The 18018-nt window shown below is 41.0% G+C and overlaps 1 protein-coding gene across 1 annotated transcript; it reads left to right on the top strand.

The window, feature by feature from the left end:
- The first annotated feature begins 153 nt into the window (after window positions 1–153).
- LOC112246496 (toll-like receptor 8) lies at window positions 154–10942 on the top strand. Its single transcript, XM_024414871.2, has 2 exons — window positions 154–399; window positions 7643–10942. The coding sequence occupies exons 1-2, from the start codon at window positions 397–399 to the stop codon at window positions 10748–10750; spliced, it is 3111 nt and encodes a 1036-aa protein (XP_024270639.1). The 5' UTR covers window positions 154–396; the 3' UTR covers window positions 10751–10942.
- Window positions 10943–18018: the final 7076 nt, after the last annotated feature.

Below are 18018 nucleotides of genomic sequence, written 5' to 3'. Positions count from 1 at the left end.
CTTAACTGATTCTGCCTTTAATCTCTTTATACATGCCATATGAAAGTATAAAAATTTATTAATTACAGAAAGTGGGAAGAAAATCAGAGGACAACTTCCCTAATAACATGCCCCAACACTGACTACCCATAATCCACCTGATTGAGGCAACCAACCAGCTTGATGAACACATCTGACCAACTATAGCTGCAAGGGGAATTTTAGTTGCACTTCAACATGTGTTTGAGTAGAGAGGAATTGAGTCATTACACAAGGGACTACATCGATGGAAACAAAAAGAAAACGAACAGTCCTCTGCAGTTTTATTAAACTTTTTTGCTAATTGGTAACTAAACTACCAGGCACAACTTATTTGAAAGGCTTTCAATATATCACAAGGAATCAACGGTAAACAATATGGTAAGTTTGATTCATTTCAGTTATTATTAATATTTGTAGGGTGTGTCTATTTAGCACATTTAGGGTATTTGCTTTTCGAAAGTGGCAAAATTGATAATGAAACATGAGAAAATACATTACTTTTTAAAGGGGAAGTAGTGATATTTCACAATCGCTACATTCACAAATGCCATTTCTATCTAGGCAAACATATTGTAGATAACTAGTATGCGGAAATTAGTAGTATGTCCTCCATCACAAATCTATTGCTATTGAGCTATTGACCATAAAATGCATGCTTGTAGGCCAGCCCTTGATCTTTACTCTCAGCTCCATTACATTACACATAAGAGTCCTTGGGTGAAGGCGTCTTCCGTGGTGGGGGTGGGGGTGGGGGGGGTTGTTAAGAGCCCCGACGCTCAGTCTCACCATTAACACGGATGGCAGTATGTTTTTGGAAGCATAAGGACCTTATCTTTGATATATGTGAGAAATAACATCCCACATGGCCAAATATCCACGTTACAGTACGTGTTTACAGAAGACAGACGGAAGACAGAGGGACCACCTGTGCTAATTAGCTATCTAGCACTCTCTGATCACCTGTGATAATTAGCTATCCAGCATGCTCTGGTCACCTGTGATAATTAGTATTCTAGCATACTCTGATCACCTGTGATAATTAGCTATCTAGCACGCTCTGATCACCTGTGATAATTAGCTATCTAGCATGCTCTGATCACCTGTGATAATTAGCTATCTAGCACGCTCTGATCACCTGTGATAATTAGCTATCCAGCATGCTCTGGTCACCTGTGATAATTAGTATTCTAGCATACTCTGATCACCTGTGATAATTAGCTATCTAGCATGCTCTGGTCACCTGTGATAATTAGCTATCTAGCACGCTCGGATCACCTGTGATAATTAGCTATCTAGCATGCTCTGATCACCTGTGATAATTAGCTATCTAGCATGCTCTGGTCACCTGTGATAATTAGCTATCTAGCATGCTCTGATCACCTGTGATAATTAGCTATCTAGCACGCTCGGATCACCTGTGATAATTAGCTATCTAGCATGCTCTGATCACCTGTGATAATTAGCTATCTAGCATGCTCTGGTCACCTGTGATAATTAGCTATCTAGCATGCTCTGATCACCTGTGATAATTAGCTATCTAGCACGCTCTGATCACCTGTGATAATTAGCTATCTAGCATGCTCTGATCACCTGTGATAATTAGCTATCTAGCACGCTCTGATCACCTGTGATAATTAGCTATCTAGCACGCTCGGATCACCTGTGATAATTAGCTATCTAGCACGCTCTGATCACCTGTGATAATTAGCTATCTAGCATGCTCTGGTCACCTGTGATAATTAGCTATCTAGCATGCTCTGATCACCTGTGATAATTAGCTATCTAGCATGCTCTGATCACCTGTGATAATTAGCTATCTAGCATGCTCTGATCACCTGTGATAATTAGCTATCTAGCACCCTCTGATCACCTGTGATAATTAGCTATCTAGCACGCTCTGATCACCTGTGATAATTAGCTATCTTTCACGCTCTGATCACCTGTGATAATTACCTATCTAGCATTCTCTGGTCACCTGTGATAATTAGCTATTTAGCATGCTCTGATCACCTGTGATAATTAGCTATCTAGCACGCTCTGATCACCTGTGATAATTAGCTATCTAGCATGCTCTGATCACCTGTGATAATTAGCTATCTAGCATGCTCTGGTCACCTGTGATAATTAGCTATCTAGCACGCTCGGATCACCTGTGATAATTAGCTATCTAGCATGCTCTGATCACCTGTGATAATTAGCTATCTAGCATGCTCTGGTCACCTGTGATAATTAGCTATCTAGCATGCTCTGATCACCTGTGATAATTAGCTATCTAGCACGCTCGGATCACCTGTGATAATTAGCTATCTAGCATGCTCTGATCACCTGTGATAATTAGCTATCTAGCATGCTCTGATCACCTGTGATAATTAGCTATCTAGCATGCTCTGATCACCTGTGATAATTAGCTATCTAGCACGCTCTGATCACCTGTGATAATTAGCTATCTAGCATGCTCTGATCACCTGTGATAATTAGCTATCTAGCACGCTCTGATCACCTGTGCTAATTAGCTATCTAGCACGCTCGGATCACCTGTGATAATTAGCTATCTAGCACGCTCTGATCACCTGTGATAATTAGCTATCTAGCATGCTCTGGTCACCTGTGATAATTAGCTATCTAGCATGCTCTGATCACCTGTGATAATTAGCTATCTAGCATGCTCTGATCACCTGTGATAATTAGCTATCTAGCATGCTCTGATCACCTGTGATAATTAGCTATCTAGCACCCTCTGATCACCTGTGATAATTAGCTATCTAGCACGCTCTGATCACCTGTGATAATTAGCTATCTTTCACGCTCTGATCACCTGTGATAATTACCTATCTAGCATTCTCTGGTCACCTGTGATAATTAGCTATCTAGCATGCTCTGATCACCTGTGATAATTAGCTATCTAGCACGCTCTGATCACCTGTGATAATTAGCTATCTAGCATGCTCTGATCACCTGTGATAATTAGCTATCTAGCATGCTCTGATCACCTGTGATAATTAGCTATCTAGCACGCTCTCATCACCTGTGATAATTAGCTATCTAGCATGCTCCAAATACCTGTGGTAATTAGCTATCTAGCAGGCTCTGAACACCTGTGTGTAACAGAAGATGGCCACCAGAAATATGTTGTCACTGAAAAATACTGTCGGCTGAAACTGTGATAAAACAGTCTAAAGTAAGTGTGTATTATGCATTTGTGAAATTATGTTGATGTGATATGAAAGTAAAGGGTGTTATGTACAGTTGAAGTCGGAAGTCTACATACACTTAGGTTGGAATCATTAAAACTTGTCTTTCAACCACTTCACAAATTTCTTGTTAACAAACTATAGTTTTGGCAAGTCGGTTAGGACATCTACTTTCTGCATGACACAAGTCATTTTTCAAACAATTGTTTACAGACAGATTATTTCACTTATAATTCACTGTATCGCAATTCCAGTGGGTCAGAAGTTTACATACACTAAGTTGACTGTGCCTTTAAACAGCTTGGGAAATTCCAGAAAAGGATGTCATGGCTTTAGAAGCTTCTGATCTGCTAATTGACATAATTTGAGTCAATTGGAGGTGTACCTGTGGATGTATGTCAAGGCCTACCTTCAATCTCAGTGCCTCTTTGCTTGACATCATGGGAAAATCAAAAGAAATCAGCCAAGACCTCAGAAAAAAATTGTAGGCCTCCACAAGTCTGGTTCATCCTTGGGAGCAATTTCCAAATGCCTGAATGTACCACATTCATCTGTACAAACAATAGTAGGCAAGTATTTAAAAAATATATATATATATTTCACCTTTATTTAACCAGGTAAGCTAGTTGAGAACAAGTTCTCATTTGCAACTGCGACCTGGCCAAGATAAAGCAAAGCAGTTCGACACAAACAACAACACAGAGTTAATCACGGAATGAACAAAACATACAGTCAATAATTCAGTAGAAAAAAAGAAAACAAAGTATATATACAGTGAGTGCAAATAAGGTCAAATAAGGGAGTTAAGGCAATAAATAGGCCATGGTGGCGAAGTAATTACAATATGGCAATTAGTGAAGGAAGCTTTGTTTGCGAAGTAGGAAGCCGATTCTAGATTTAATTTTTGATTGGAGATGCTTAATGTGAGTCTGGAAGGAGAGTTTACAGTCTAGCCAGACACCTAGGTATTTGTAGTTATCCACGTATTCTAAGTTAGAGCCATCCAGAGTAGTGATGCTGGATGGGCGGACAGGTGTGGGCAATGATCGATTGAATAGCATGCATTTAGTTTTATTTGCATTTAAGAGCAGTTGGAGGCCATGGAAGGAGAGTTGTATGGCATTGAAGCTCGTCTGGAGGTTAGTTAACTTCTTCGATATAGGGGACGCTCTTTTAATTTTTGGATAAAAAAACGTTCCCGGTTTAAACAAGATGTTTTGTCATGAAAAGATGCTCGACTATGCATATAATTGACAGCTTTGGAAAGAAAACACTCTGACGTTTCCAAAACTGCAAAGATATTATCTGTGAGTGCCACAGAACTGATGCTACAGGCGAAACCAAGATGAAATTTCAAACAGGAAATGCCCCAGATTTTGAAGGCGCTGTGTTCCAATGTCTCCTTATATGGCTGTGAATGCACCAGGAATGAGCTTACACTTTCTGTCGTTTCCCCAAGGTGTCTGCAGCATTGTGACGTATTTGTAGGCATATCATTGGAAGATTGACCATTTTACACTACATCTACCAGGTGCTCGCTTGGTGTCCTCCGTCGCAATTATTGCGTAATCTCCAGCTGCGTGTATTTTTCCATTTGCTTCCGAGAAGAAACCCAACTGCCACGAATGATTTATCATCGAATAGATATGTGAAAAACACCTTGAGGACTGATTCTAAACAATGTTTGCCATGTTTCTGTCGATATTATGGAGTTAATTTGGAGAAAAGTTCTGCGTTGTAATGACTGAATTTTCGGGGGGTTTTCTTAGCCAAACGTGATGAACAAAACGGAGCGATTTCTCCTACACAAATAATCTTTTGGGAAAAACTGAACATTTGCTATCTAACTGAGAGTCTCCTCATTGAAAACATCCGAAGTTCTTCAAAGGTAAATGATTTTATTTGAATGCTTTTCTTGTTTTTGTGAAAATGTTGCCTGCTGAATGCTAGGCTTAATGCTATGCTAGCTATAAATACTCTTGCACAAATGCTTGTGTAGCTATGGTTGAAAAGCATATTTTGAAAATCTGAGATGACAGTGTTGTTAACAAAAGGCTAAGCTTGTGAGTGAATATATTTCTTTCATTTCGTTTGCGATTTTCATGAATAGTTAACATTGCGTTATGGTAATGAGCTTGAGGCTATGATTACGCTCCCGGATACAGGATTGCTAGGACTCGTTGAAGCAACATCTCAAGACATCAGTCAGGAAGTTAAAGCTTGGTTGCAAATGAGTCTTCCAAATGGACAATGACCCCAAGCATACTTCCAAAGTTGTGGCAAAATGGCTTAAAACTTCTTAGGGATGCAATCCCGTTAACGGGATCGATATGACAACAGCCAGTGAAAGTGCAGGGCGCCAAATTCAAAACAACAGAAATCTCATAGTTAAAATTCCTCAAACATACATGTATCTTCTACCATTTTAAAGGTATTCTTGTTGTTAATCCCACCACAGTGTCCCATTTCAAATAGGCTTTACAGCGAAAGCACCACAAACGATTATGTTAGGTGACCACAAACTCACAGAAAAACCCAGCCATTTTTCCAGCCAAAGAGAGGAGTCGCAAAAAGCACAAATAGAGATAAAATTAATCACTACCCTTTGATGATCTTCATCAGATGACACTCATAGGACCTAATGGTACACAATAAATGTATGTTATAAATGTTGATGAAAATACAATTCTTAGACATGGAACTAGACCTCTCCTTTAATGCAACCGCTGTGTCAGATTTTTTTTTAATTTATGGAAAAAGCAAACCATGCAATAATCTGAGACAGCGCTCAGAAAAAATCTATATATATCCGCCATGTTGGAGTCAATAGAAATCACATTATAAATATTCCCTTACCTTTGATGATCTTCATCAGAATGCACTCCCAGGAATCACAGTTCCACAATAAATGCTTGATTTGTTCGATAATGTCCATTATTTATGTCCAAGTAGCTACTTTTGTTAGCGCGTTTAGTACATAAATCCAAACGCTCGTGCAGGTCCAGCCGAATGTCGGACGAAAACTTCATAAAGTTATATTACAGGTCAAAGAAACTTGTCAAACTTAGTATAGAATCAATCTTTAGGATGTTGTTATCATAAATCTTTAATAACGTTCAAACCGGAGAATTCCTATTTTTGTAGGAAAGCCATGGAACGCAGGTTGCTATCATGTGAAATGCGCCTGACCAAGACCTGGCTCTCTGCCAAACCACTGACTCAAAGAGTTCCCATCTGGCTCCACAACACAGTAGAAGCCTCATTCAAGTTTCTAAAGACTGTTGACGTCTTGTGGAAGCCCTAGGAAGTGCAACTTGATCCATATCCCACTGTGTATTCAATAGGGGCTGGGTTGAAAATCGACCAACCTCAGATTTCCCACTTCCTGTTTGGATTCCTTCTCAGGATTTTGCCTGCCATATGAGTTCTGTTATACTCACAGACATCATTCAAAAAGTTTTCTATCCAATACTAATAATAATATGCATATATTAGCAACTGGGACTGAGGAGCAGGCCGTTTCCTCTGGGCACCTCTGGGCACCTTTCATCCAAGCTACTCAATACTGCCCCTGCAGCCATAAGAAGTTTTTAAGGACAACAAAGTCCAGGTATTGGAGTGGCCATCACAAAGCCCTGACCTCAATCCAATAGAACATTTGTGGGCAGAACTGAAAAAGTGTGTGCGAGCAAGGTAGCCTACAAACCTGACTTGGTTACACCAGCTCTGTCAGGAGGAATGGGCCAAATTTCACCCAAATTATTGTGGGAAGCTTGTAGAAGGCTACCTGAAACGTTTGACCCAAGTTCAAAAACAATTTAGGCTATGCTTCCAAATACTAACTGAGTGTATGTAAACTTCTGACCGAATGGGAATGTGAAATAAAAGCTGAAATAAATCATTCTCTCTACTATTATTCTGACATTTCACATTCTTAAAATAAAGTGGTGATCCTAACTGACCTACGACAGGGAATTTTTACTAGGGTTAAATGTCAGGAATTGTTAAAAAACTGAGTTTAAATGTATTCGGCTCAGGTGTATGTAAACTTCTGACTTCAACTGTATCTAGAACTGTATCGCAATTGATAATTGATTCACTTTTAGATGGAGTATATGGCTGTTTTTTCTACCAGAGCCAGTCTACCTCTGAAAATATAATACCTTATAAGGTCCTTGGATTTCAAGGAGTAATGGTATGCTCCTTAAGAGTACATCTTGGGCTACTTGTTGGTCTACTCCACACAGAGGAGGCTGGCAGACATTCCATTTATTCCATTTCAGCCATTAATATGAGCCCATCCTCCTATAGCTCCTCCAACCAGCCTCCTCTGACTCCACGTTAGTTAGACATCTCATCATGAATCATTAGTCTTTCATTAATCTGTCATTATATTTCCATCCTCACACTTTTGTACTTTATATTTCCAGGCTGCTACCACCTGCTGGTTACAGTTGGCATCATTGTTCCTGTGTCACTTCCTGGTCATAAATACCTCATGTACCTTATGGATGCCATGGCAGTTTCCATGTGACATTAAGGTGGTCAATACTACTAAATCCACAGATGACATCATCTTCAATTGTGAGGAGCGTCGACTGAGAAAGGTACCTGATGGCATCACCAGGAATGTGACTGTGCTGAACCTATCAGAAAACAACATCCAGAATGTATCTCATGAATCATTTTCTAACCTGGAGAACCTGACCATTCTCAATCTCAACTGGGTCAACAAAAACCATATAAGTCACATTGCCGAAGGTGCCTTCCAAAATCTGACAAACCTACAGGACCTAAGGCTTAATGGAAATGGCCTAATTGAAATTCCACAAAACCTCCCACTCAGCCTGGAAATACTCATGCTGGACAATAACAAAATCAATTTCTTGAATATGAGCTACCTCTCTGGTATAACACATGTGAAGGAGCTCTTCTTATCCAAAAACTGCTTCTACTGGAATCCTTGTGAGAATAATTTTACTATAAGAAACGGTACATTCTCAGCATTGATTAACTTAGAAGTTTTGACATTGGCCTTTAATAATTTAACTCAAGTTCCAAAAGAACTTCCCAGTTCTTTAAAAACATTATGGCTTGAATCTAACAAGATACAGTATATTGATGAGGATGATTTCTATGGACTAACCCATCTAAAAACCCTTGAATTACAGGGAAACTGTCCACGATGCTCCAATGCTCCATTTCCGTGTGTCCCCTGTCCCAATATTTTCCTAGATATTCATCCTCATGCATTCCATGGCCTTACAGAGTTACAGACACTGCACCTAGCAGGGAACTCACTCAGTTTCATCAAGAACTCCTGGTTTGAGAGTTTAAACAATCTTAAACAACTGTTCCTCTCTTATAATTTCTTGTCTAAGGCTATGACTGAAGGAACATTTTTTAGCTATCTACCAAAGCTAGAAGTTATGGATTTTTCATTCAATTATGATTTGTTAGCCTACCCTGACACCCTACTGCTTTCAAGACAGTTTTCTAAATTGGTGTCACTTAGAACCTTACATATAGCAGGTTATGTTTTTAAAGAAATCCAGTCAGATACTCTCAGCCCTCTCCATCATCTAAAAAATCTGTCAGCGTTAAACATGGGAATTAATTTCATTGTTCGCTCTAATTCTACCATATTCAGAAAATTCTCACACTTGAAACTAATATACCTCGCAGAAAATAGGCTGTATCCAGTTTCAGTGAGCGATTCACCAGGCCGTGTCTTAGGAAGCAATTCAAAGTCGGAGCTGCACAAGTCACCTCTCACTAGTCACTATTCACATTCAATGGATTTTTCCTTTGAGTTAAAACACGGCCTTGTGAAGCAAGAGTGCTTTGACTCTGGTCGAGTGCTGGTCCTTAGTTCAAATAATATCTTCTTTATTTCTCCAAAGCAATTTGAGGGCTATGGTGACATTGCATGTCTGAACCTATCAAGAAATGGATTTTCTGCAGCACTGAATGGGACAGAGTTCACAACGTTACCAGCCCTAACATATCTGGACCTGTCCTTTAACAAGATTGACCTGGCCTATAACAATGCATTTAAGGAATTACACAAACTACAAGTTTTAGACCTAAGCTACAACAGCCACTATTTTGAAGTGTCAGGTGTGACACATAATTTAAATTTCTTGACAAATCTACCAGCTTTGAAAGTACTGAATATGTCAAACAATAACATTTTTACATTAACAACTAAGCAGATGACAAGCGCATCTTTGAAAGAGCTTCAATTTCAACACAATTTGTTGGCCACATTATGGAAAGAGAGGGACGGCTCATACAACAGACTTTTTAAAAACCTGGTGAATTTAACCTATCTGGATATATCCTTCAACAGAATTGAGAAGATTCCATCAACAGTCTATGAAAACTTACCGTATACCCTTCAGAAACTATGCATTAGTCATAATTTACTCACCCATTTTGATTGGGATAAACTGGCTAGTTTCCAACAACTGAATATTCTGGATCTAAGCTATAATTCTTTATATCACATGTCAGCAAATCTCTCAAACTTCACAAATGCACTTCAGATGCTTGACTTGAGCTACAATCATATTGCTCAACTCTCTGATGGATTTCTTAAGGGTGCTCACAACCTTCAATTACTTGACCTCAGCCACAACCAACTGACTATCGTCAACAAGACCACCTTCCTATCGGGCCCTGAAAACTACATGAAAACCTTGTCCTTGCAAGGTAATCCATTCCAGTGTACCTGTGATTTATTCGACTTCATCCTGTGGATTAAAGATAACAAAGACGTAGAGATCCCCGGACTGGCCACTGAGTTGATCTGCAACATGCCAGCCGAAACGAGAGGCCAACCAGTGATACTGTTTGACATTGAGGAATGCGTCAATGACATCAATGCCTTCCTGATTTACTCCCTCTCCGCTTCCTTGATCATGCTCACCATGGTCATCACCATGGCAGCTCATATGTTTTATTGGGATGCTTCCTATATTCTATACTACCTGAGGGCGAAGCTAAAGGGCTACCATTCCTTTGGGTCCGCAACAACAAACAATCTCTATGGTGCCTTTGTTACCTACGACACCAGAGACCTGTGGGTGTCAGACTGGGTGCTGAACCACCTGCGGGTGCAGCTGGAGGAGAGGCAGGAGAGACACCTGCCTCTCTGTCTGGAGGAGAGAGACTGGGTCCCAGGGGTCCCCCTGATAGACAACCTCACCCACAGCATCCGACAGAGCCGCAAGACCGTTTTTGTGCTGACCGAGGCATATGTCAGGACCGGGACCTTCAGGATGGCTGTGTACCTGGCCCACCAGAGGCTGCTGGATGAAAACATGGATGTGATCGTGCTGGTTCTCCTGGAACCTGTACTGCAGCATTCTCACTTCCTCCGTCTGCGGCGACGTCTGTGTGGGAAGAGTGTTCTGGAATGGACCCGGACTGCAGCCGCAGAGCCCTGGTTCTGGCAGTGCCTGAGGAACGCTGTCGGGTTAGACAACCAGGTGATGTACAACCAGATGTACTCCAGGTACTTCACCAATAAGTAGAGCACAGGTCAGACCAGAGACTCAAGAGGGACCAGGTAGCTTTCTCACACAAATAGACTGAGCAGTTAAACACAACAACTGCAATCCCTTTTTACAATTTATTTTTATATCCCTTTATGATTGGATGATTCTGTACATCTGAAATCAACAATATGTAAATAAATGTTCTATTCATTGCTTTAATGCCAAACAGGGGGGTATTGGGTTGTGGTGTCAGCCGGTCAGTGGCACTTATGGTATGTGACAGACAATAAAGACATAATTTTCAAAAATTGTGACAATAAAGACAACATTTTCAGAAATTGTTATGACTCATTATTTTATTATATGAATTATCATTTCAAAAGATCACAAATTCAAAACAATTTATAGGGAATCTCTTTGAACTACGCAGACAGTCACAGCACCCGTGTGCCTTACGATCATGGAAAATGTATTATCTAAAATGTAGTCAACGACGTAGGGATCAACTAGCAGTCTTACTATGTTTCGGATGCAAACCAATGAAGTCAGGGTTACCATCTGATGTAATACTGTGTTAATCCACGGGATGTCATTATTGACACAATTACGAAGAGTTACCGGTTTACACTGAACTGGTTGGGGTTGGCAGCAATGCTCTGAAATGGTGCCCTAAATCAAATGAGATTTTAAAAAAATCGTTGTCCAATACGATAAACAAATAAAACCACAACTATTATTTGAGCTCTCTCTCTCGCTTGTAAAGATGACGTAGTATATATTTTCCCTAACCAAGTTGTGCAAGAGAGTGAAGGGACGTGACGTCATGCTGCAAATTAGCATATTGCGGAGTATAATAGACTCTGATTGACCAGCCCGCCTTCACTTGTGTTCGGCGCCATCTGGATTGAGACTCAGTTGTATCCAATACACCTCCGGTGAGTGCGCAAACAAATTATTTATTGTCGTAGGGCCTACATAGCATGTTTAACCTACTAGGTTAACTTCACAGCCATGTAGTGTGTTCTGTCGTGTAGGCTATAAATGGTCCAACCGCTGCAGTAGCCTTAAGCATAAATGCTTAATCAATATACATTAATCAATCAATGTATTTCTACATGTTGAAGTCCTATTCAATAGTGTAATTGTTTCTTCTATCACTTGAAGTTGGTACCCTAGTGTTTGTTTTTGAGTGAAACGTATCAATAGTGTGGATGTTCTAACGTAGGCTACAATGTTGCCTACAAATATGATCATGTCTTGATTTACGATGTGCTACAATGTCAATATGACAAGGCAAATGTGCAAATTCTGACCATTGATGGTCGATGCCACTAGTTCGCCTCAGCCTGTTTTGCGATGCTGCCAAGCAGGGCGGTGGTTGTTAGACTACTTCGGCTGCAGATAGCTCTCACAGAATGGCACAATGCTGTTCTCCAGATTTGTCGCCAGTCATGAGAACACGTGCTCGTAGAATAAATTGCATAAAATAATGCAATTTTACGTTGCTTTTGTAAATCTAGGAAAGTAATGAACTAGGTTGTATGTACTCGAATTTAGATGTGGGCTGCTTGCCCTGCCAGGGAGAATGAAAGCATTTCATCTTACCCCCTCACCCCCCACCCCAACACATGTGCTGTAGGGGATTGTGCTCTTTGTCTGCATTTTGGGGTTGATTTGAATGTATGGGCTTATTAAGAGTAACTATGATGGAAGCTGTGCTAAATTGTGTGCAAGGCCCATATGGTTTCATAGACCAGGTTTTGTTCATATTTGCCAATCTGGAATAAATTATTGCTTTCTCTTTTACATTGAAACCTAAATGTCTAATTCAGTTTCATCTGCTGTTTGACCAGATCCTCTGCAAAGATGTCTGACAAGCCAGATCTTGCGGAAGTCTCCAACTTTGACAAGACCAAATTGAAGAAGACCGAAACGCAGGAGAAAAACCCCTTGCCCACCAAAGAAAGTGTGTTTGGTTTATTCTACATCAAATGCTGATTATCCTTTGAAATTGGTGTTTTACTGATAAGTTTGAGACACCGTGCAAACATTAAGAACTAACCTGTTTTCACCTTCCTTGCAGCCATTGAACAGGAGAAGCAAGCAACCGCATGAAGCCCAAGCCTCCCCTATGCACTGTACATTCCACGAGCATTGCCTTTTATTTTCATCTCCTTTTAGCTGTATAACTGTAATCAACACCTAAGTTGCATTGTAATTGGACAAAAGCAGAAGCCTGTACAGCCTCCTCCCTAGAACCCTTCCCCCCTCCCTTTTACATAAAGTCTGAAAGGAAACAACTACTGACTGGCAGTCTGACTAGGATGTGTTGCTCGTCCCGACTCACTTCAGCACTCTGTCACCTGTCCCTGCATCCAGCCGCTTGTGGTTGTGATGGATCAGCCCAACCAGGGACCCACACTTTTGACAGTCAGTGTAGTTCAGCTTCTGGCCACCTGTGAAATGCTTTCAAATCAAGCAGTTTTTTGTTACTTGTTCAATTGTTTTGTATAAGTTCAATTCTTGGAATGCACAAGTTTGTTTTGATATGCAATTAAAAAGAAATGTAACTGTTTGGTATTGTAATTTTCATTTTGAATATACTTGCATTTGTCTGAAGTGTCACATTGTACACCTTGTTGTTCATTACAACTCTGCAAGTGTCTACCAAATTGTGGCTATCCTTTTAGACTACTGCTGGAATTGCATTCTATACCGCTGAATGGCTATGCAGTCACTGTTAATCAGAATCCAAGCTATGTGTTTCAAACTGCTGGAGTGTGGTGGCAGTTTAGTCATTTAGAATGCTTCTCCAGAGCAATTTCCTGTTAGCCTTAAAATGGCTAGGTGAGGCAACCCTATTTCAGTAAGTGCAAAGGTGCTGCTAGAAGAGAGACTAAGGTTTTTTTTTTTATGCCGGTGATGTGGCTTCACTGACGCACTAGTGGGCTTTGGTGCACTAAGTGGATGAGCCCTTGGCACAGTGCACACAACTGACCTAGAAAAGCACCATTGGCACACATCACAACTGGCTTAATAGCCTGCCTGCCCCAGCAAAACAATAAACCCTTGGTCTGGACTTGTGGTAGGAAAGCCACATTCTTAAAGGACTTATTACTTTCGTTGTGCTGGACTTGGGACATATTGCAATGGCCAAAATGGCTGTTCCCACAATAGTAATTGCATGGCTTCAGTTGTACGGGATGTTCTTGGAGGGGGACCATATTGCAATGAAGTATTGTCTGAATACAATCATCCAACAGGCAATCTGCATTTTGGCAATATGTTCTCACAATTTCAAAAGATTAGCCACCAATGGAGAGCTTGTATACTTCAACACAGGTTTTACTGGTCATTAAACTCATCCCCATCCATAATTTGATACAGCTATCAGCAGGTGTATAGTTGGGTTAAGTGGATTGCTGTTAAACTGGTTAGTCAATGACAATCCCACTGAAAGCGGCTGAGATCTCGAGTTTTCGATTTCCCCATTCTTCCTGGACACCATGGTTTCGTACCAGATTAATTTGGTCAGGTGCTTTTGCTGTGTTCAGAACTGTGAACTCTGAGAAATTCTATTTCCGTCCGTTCAAGAAAACTGGGAACTCCCGGGGGGGGGGGGAAGCATGCTCTGACTGCCAAATCTTTTGAATGGTCACCCAAGTCACAAACTTGGGCATCATTCTAGAGCTCTGACCTGAGATCACTGATGTCACAATTTGACCCCCTGCCTCTTGAAGGCAGGCACTTTGGGGCAACAACCACCCAAGCCACTTGCCTATTCAACCCGCTATCATCCAGAAGCTAAGGTCAGTAGTACAGGTGCATCAAAGCAGGGACCGAGAGACAAAACAGCTATCTCAAGGCCATCAGACTGTTAAACAGCCATCATTAACATTGAGTGGCGCCGACATACTGACTTAAATAAATCTCTAGCCACTTTAATAATGAAAAATTATCACTAGTCACTTTAACAATGCCAAGTTACAGTGCCTTGCGAAAGTATTTGGCCCCCTTGAACTTTGCGACCTTTTGCCACATTTCAGGCTTCAAACATAAAGAAATAAAACTATTTTTTTGTGAAGAATCAACAAGTGGGACACAATCATGAAGTGGAACGACATTTATTGGATATTTCAAACTTTTTTAACAAATCAAAAACTGAAAAATTGGGCGTGCAAAATTATTCAGCCCCTTTACTTTCAGTGCAGCAAACTCTCTCCAGAAGTTCAGTGAGGATCTCTGAATGATCCAATGTTGACCTAAATGACTAATGATGATAAATACAATCCACCTGTGTGTAATCAAGTCTCCGTATAAATGCACCTGCACTGTGATAGTCTCAGAGGTCCGTTAAAAGCGCAGAGAGCATCATGAAGAACAAGGAACACACCAGGCAGGTCCGATATACTGTTGTGAAGAAGTTTAAAGCAATGAGCAAAAGGTGGTGCTACAAAGTATTAACTTAAGGAGGCTGAATAATTTTGCACGCCCAATTTTTCAGTTTTTGATTTGTTAAAAAGTTTGAAATATCCAATAAATGTCGTTCCACTTCATGATTGTGTCCCACTTGTTGATTCTTCACAAAACAATACAGTTTTATATCTTTATGTTTGAAGCCTGAAATGCGGCAAAAGGTCGCAAAGTTCAAGGGGGCCGAATACTTTCGCAAGGCACTGTATATGTTTACATACCCTACATAACTCATATATGTATATACAGTACTCTATACCATCTACTGCATCTTGCCTATGCCGTTCGGCCATCGTTCATCCACATATCAAAATGTACATATTCTTATTCATTCCTTTACACGTGTGTGTGTGTATAAGGTAGTTGTAAAATTGTTAGATTACTTGTTAGATATTACTGCATGGTCGGAACTAAAAGCACAAGGATTTCGCTACACTTGCATTAACAGCTTCTAACCATGTGTATGTGACCATTACCATCTGCTAACCGTGTGTATGTGACCAATAACATCTGCTAACCGTGTGTATGTGACCAATAACATCTGCTAACCATGTGACCATTAACATCTGCTAACCATGTGACCATTAACATCTGCTAACCATGTGACCATTAACATCTGCTAACCATGTGTATGTGACCAATAACATCTGCTAACAATGTGTATGTGACCATTAACATCTGCTAACCGTGTGTATGTGACCAATAACATCTACTAACCCTGTGACCATTAACATCTGCTAACCATGTGACCATTAACATCTGCTAACCATGTGTATGTGACCAATAACATCTGCTAACCATGTGTATGTGACCATTAACATCTTCTAACCATGTGTATGTGACCATTAACATCTGCTAACCCTGTGACCATTAACATCTTCTAACCATGTGTATGTGACCAATAACATCTGCTAACAATGTGACCAATAACATCTGCTAACCATGTGTATGTGACCATTAACATCTTCTAACCATGTGTATGTGACCAATAACATCTGCTAACCGTGTGTATGTGACCAATACAATTGGATTTGATTTGATGACAACTCCCAATGAGAAATTAAACGTACTGTAGAAACGTAATCATGCACAACATAGGCTGTGTTTACACAGGCAGCCTAATTCTGATCTTTTGCCCAAAGATGTTGCCCGTATGATTGGTGAAAAGACCAGTTAGTGGCTAAAGATATCAATTTGTCTGCCTGTGTAATGTGGGAATTTTGACTCATCAACTCGGGCAGATTACAGCCTCTACTAATGATGCCCCAAAGACACTGTCTACCCTCATCAAGCTGTACTGATGATGTCCCCAAATACACTGTCTTCCCTCAAGTTGTAACGATGTCCCCAAATACACTGTCTTCCCTCAAGTTGTAACGATGTCCCCAAAGACAGTGTCTGTCTTCCCTCATCAAGCTGCAATGATGTCCCCAAAGACAGTGTCTGTCTTCCCTCATCAAGCTGTAATGATGTCCCCAAAGACAGTGTCTGTCTTCCCTTATCAAGCTGTAATGATGTCCCCAAAGACAGTGTCTGTCTTCCCTCATCAAGCAGTAATGATGTCCCCAAAGACATTGTCTGTCTTCCCTCATCAAGCTGTAATGATGTCCCCAAAGACAGTGTCTGTCTCCCCTCATCAAGCTGTAATGATGTCCCCAAATACACTGTCTTCCCTCATCAAGTTGCAACGATGTCCCCAAAGACAGTGTCTTCCCTCATCAAGTTGTAACGATGTCCTCAAACACAGTGTCTGTCTCCCCCCATTATGCTCTAATGATGTCCCTAAAGACAGTGTCTGTCTCCCCTCATCATGATATTATCTCATGAAACCCCTCCCACCATGACTAAGGCCAGAACAACACATTGTTCTCTGACCTGGGTTTTATAGTGGAGGAGTCCATATCTTTTTTGGACAAGTCAGGAACATCCTGAGGCTGAGATGTCCCACCCCCTCCCCACAGACTCTCAGCACAGAGTAGTATAGCATAACATAGAACAGTAAAACCCAGCCCACTATAAAACCTCTGCACAGTCTTTACCAGCCCACTATAGTTATAACCTCAACACAGTCTGATCCAGCTCACTATAGTTATAACCTCAACACAGTCTGATCCAGCCCACTATAGTTATAACCTCAACACAGTCTGAACCAGCCCACTATAGTTATAACCTCAACACAGTCTGATCCAGCCCACTATAGTTATAACCTCAACACAGTCTAAACCAGCCCACTATAGTTATAACCTCAACACAGTCTGATCCAGCCCACTATAGTTATAACCTCAACACAGTCTGATCCAGCCCACTGTAGTTATAACCTCAACACAGTCTGATCCAGCCCACTATAGTTATAACCTCAACACAGTCTGATCCAGCCCACTATAGTTATAACCTCAACACAGTCTGATCCAGCCCACTATAGTTATAACCTCCACCTAGTCCCAACTGGCCCTGCCCAGCCCTGCCTAGTGTCGATCCCAGATCAGCCTATCACAGCCCTGCACAGTACGTCTTCCGTCCTCCGAGCTGCACTGGGCCATTGTTCAGTCAGTCTAGAAAGACAGGAGCAGGAGACCCCCCCCCTTCCCAGTCTGCCTCCAGCTGTGCTGCTGCTATCTCAGACAGTCATCTGACATAGGCACAATGAGAGGCTCCCCCTCCGCTGTCATCGCATCGTTCAACTCGCCAAACACTCCTTTGGACAAGACTACTGCATGTCTGAGTGTGGAGGAGGGAGTACTGTCTCCCCATGCAAGCTATTACACCCACCCACATACACACCCATACATACACATACCCACCCACATATACCCACACACCCACACACATAC

This window comes from Oncorhynchus tshawytscha, linkage group LG03 (assembly GCF_018296145.1).
Source record: "Oncorhynchus tshawytscha isolate Ot180627B linkage group LG03, Otsh_v2.0, whole genome shotgun sequence".
NCBI classification, from domain to species: Eukaryota; Metazoa; Chordata; class Actinopteri; order Salmoniformes; family Salmonidae; genus Oncorhynchus; species Oncorhynchus tshawytscha.
This window is presented reverse-complemented; position numbering and strand designations above follow the sequence as displayed.